Source organism: Penaeus monodon, chromosome 21 (genome assembly GCF_015228065.2).
Source record: "Penaeus monodon isolate SGIC_2016 chromosome 21, NSTDA_Pmon_1, whole genome shotgun sequence".
Classification (NCBI taxonomy): domain Eukaryota; kingdom Metazoa; phylum Arthropoda; class Malacostraca; order Decapoda; family Penaeidae; genus Penaeus; species Penaeus monodon.
The window spans coordinates 44,871,103-44,871,436 of NC_051406.1; the positions used below are offsets into that span (position 1 = coordinate 44,871,103).

At 58.1% G+C, this 334-nt stretch overlaps 1 protein-coding gene across 1 annotated transcript in view; it reads left to right on the forward strand.

Moving 5' to 3' along the window:
* LOC119586528 (XK-related protein 6-like) overlaps positions 1-334 on the forward strand; it is a gene marked incomplete in the record, with an annotated part of 12,684 nt that overhangs the window by 3,560 nt on the left and 8,790 nt on the right. Inside the window, 1 exon segment of the mRNA XM_037935282.1 lies at positions 143-323. Within this exon segment, the coding sequence (XP_037791210.1) occupies positions 143-323 (181 nt within the window).

Consider the following 334-nt stretch of genomic DNA (forward strand, 5'->3'; position numbering starts at 1 on the left):
ACGATGTATTGTAGCTGTCTTTCCTCTTTTAGCAAACTTCTCACCCGCCATTACGTCACCACCACGTCACCCCCTACGTAACCAACACGTCACCATCACGTCATCAACCTTATCCCCTCGCTGACCCCGCTACTCCGAACAGGGTCTGCAGACGCTGATGCAGCCGATGGAGCCGACGGAGTTCGGCTGGTTCGACGCCCTCACCGCCCTCATCTCCGTCGGGATGTTCTACTTCGACGTCGTCTCCGACTCGCTCCTCGCCTACTCCATGTACAGCGACCCCTCCACACAGAACTGGTTCCTGTCCACGGTGCTGCTGCTGGGTGAGTGGTGT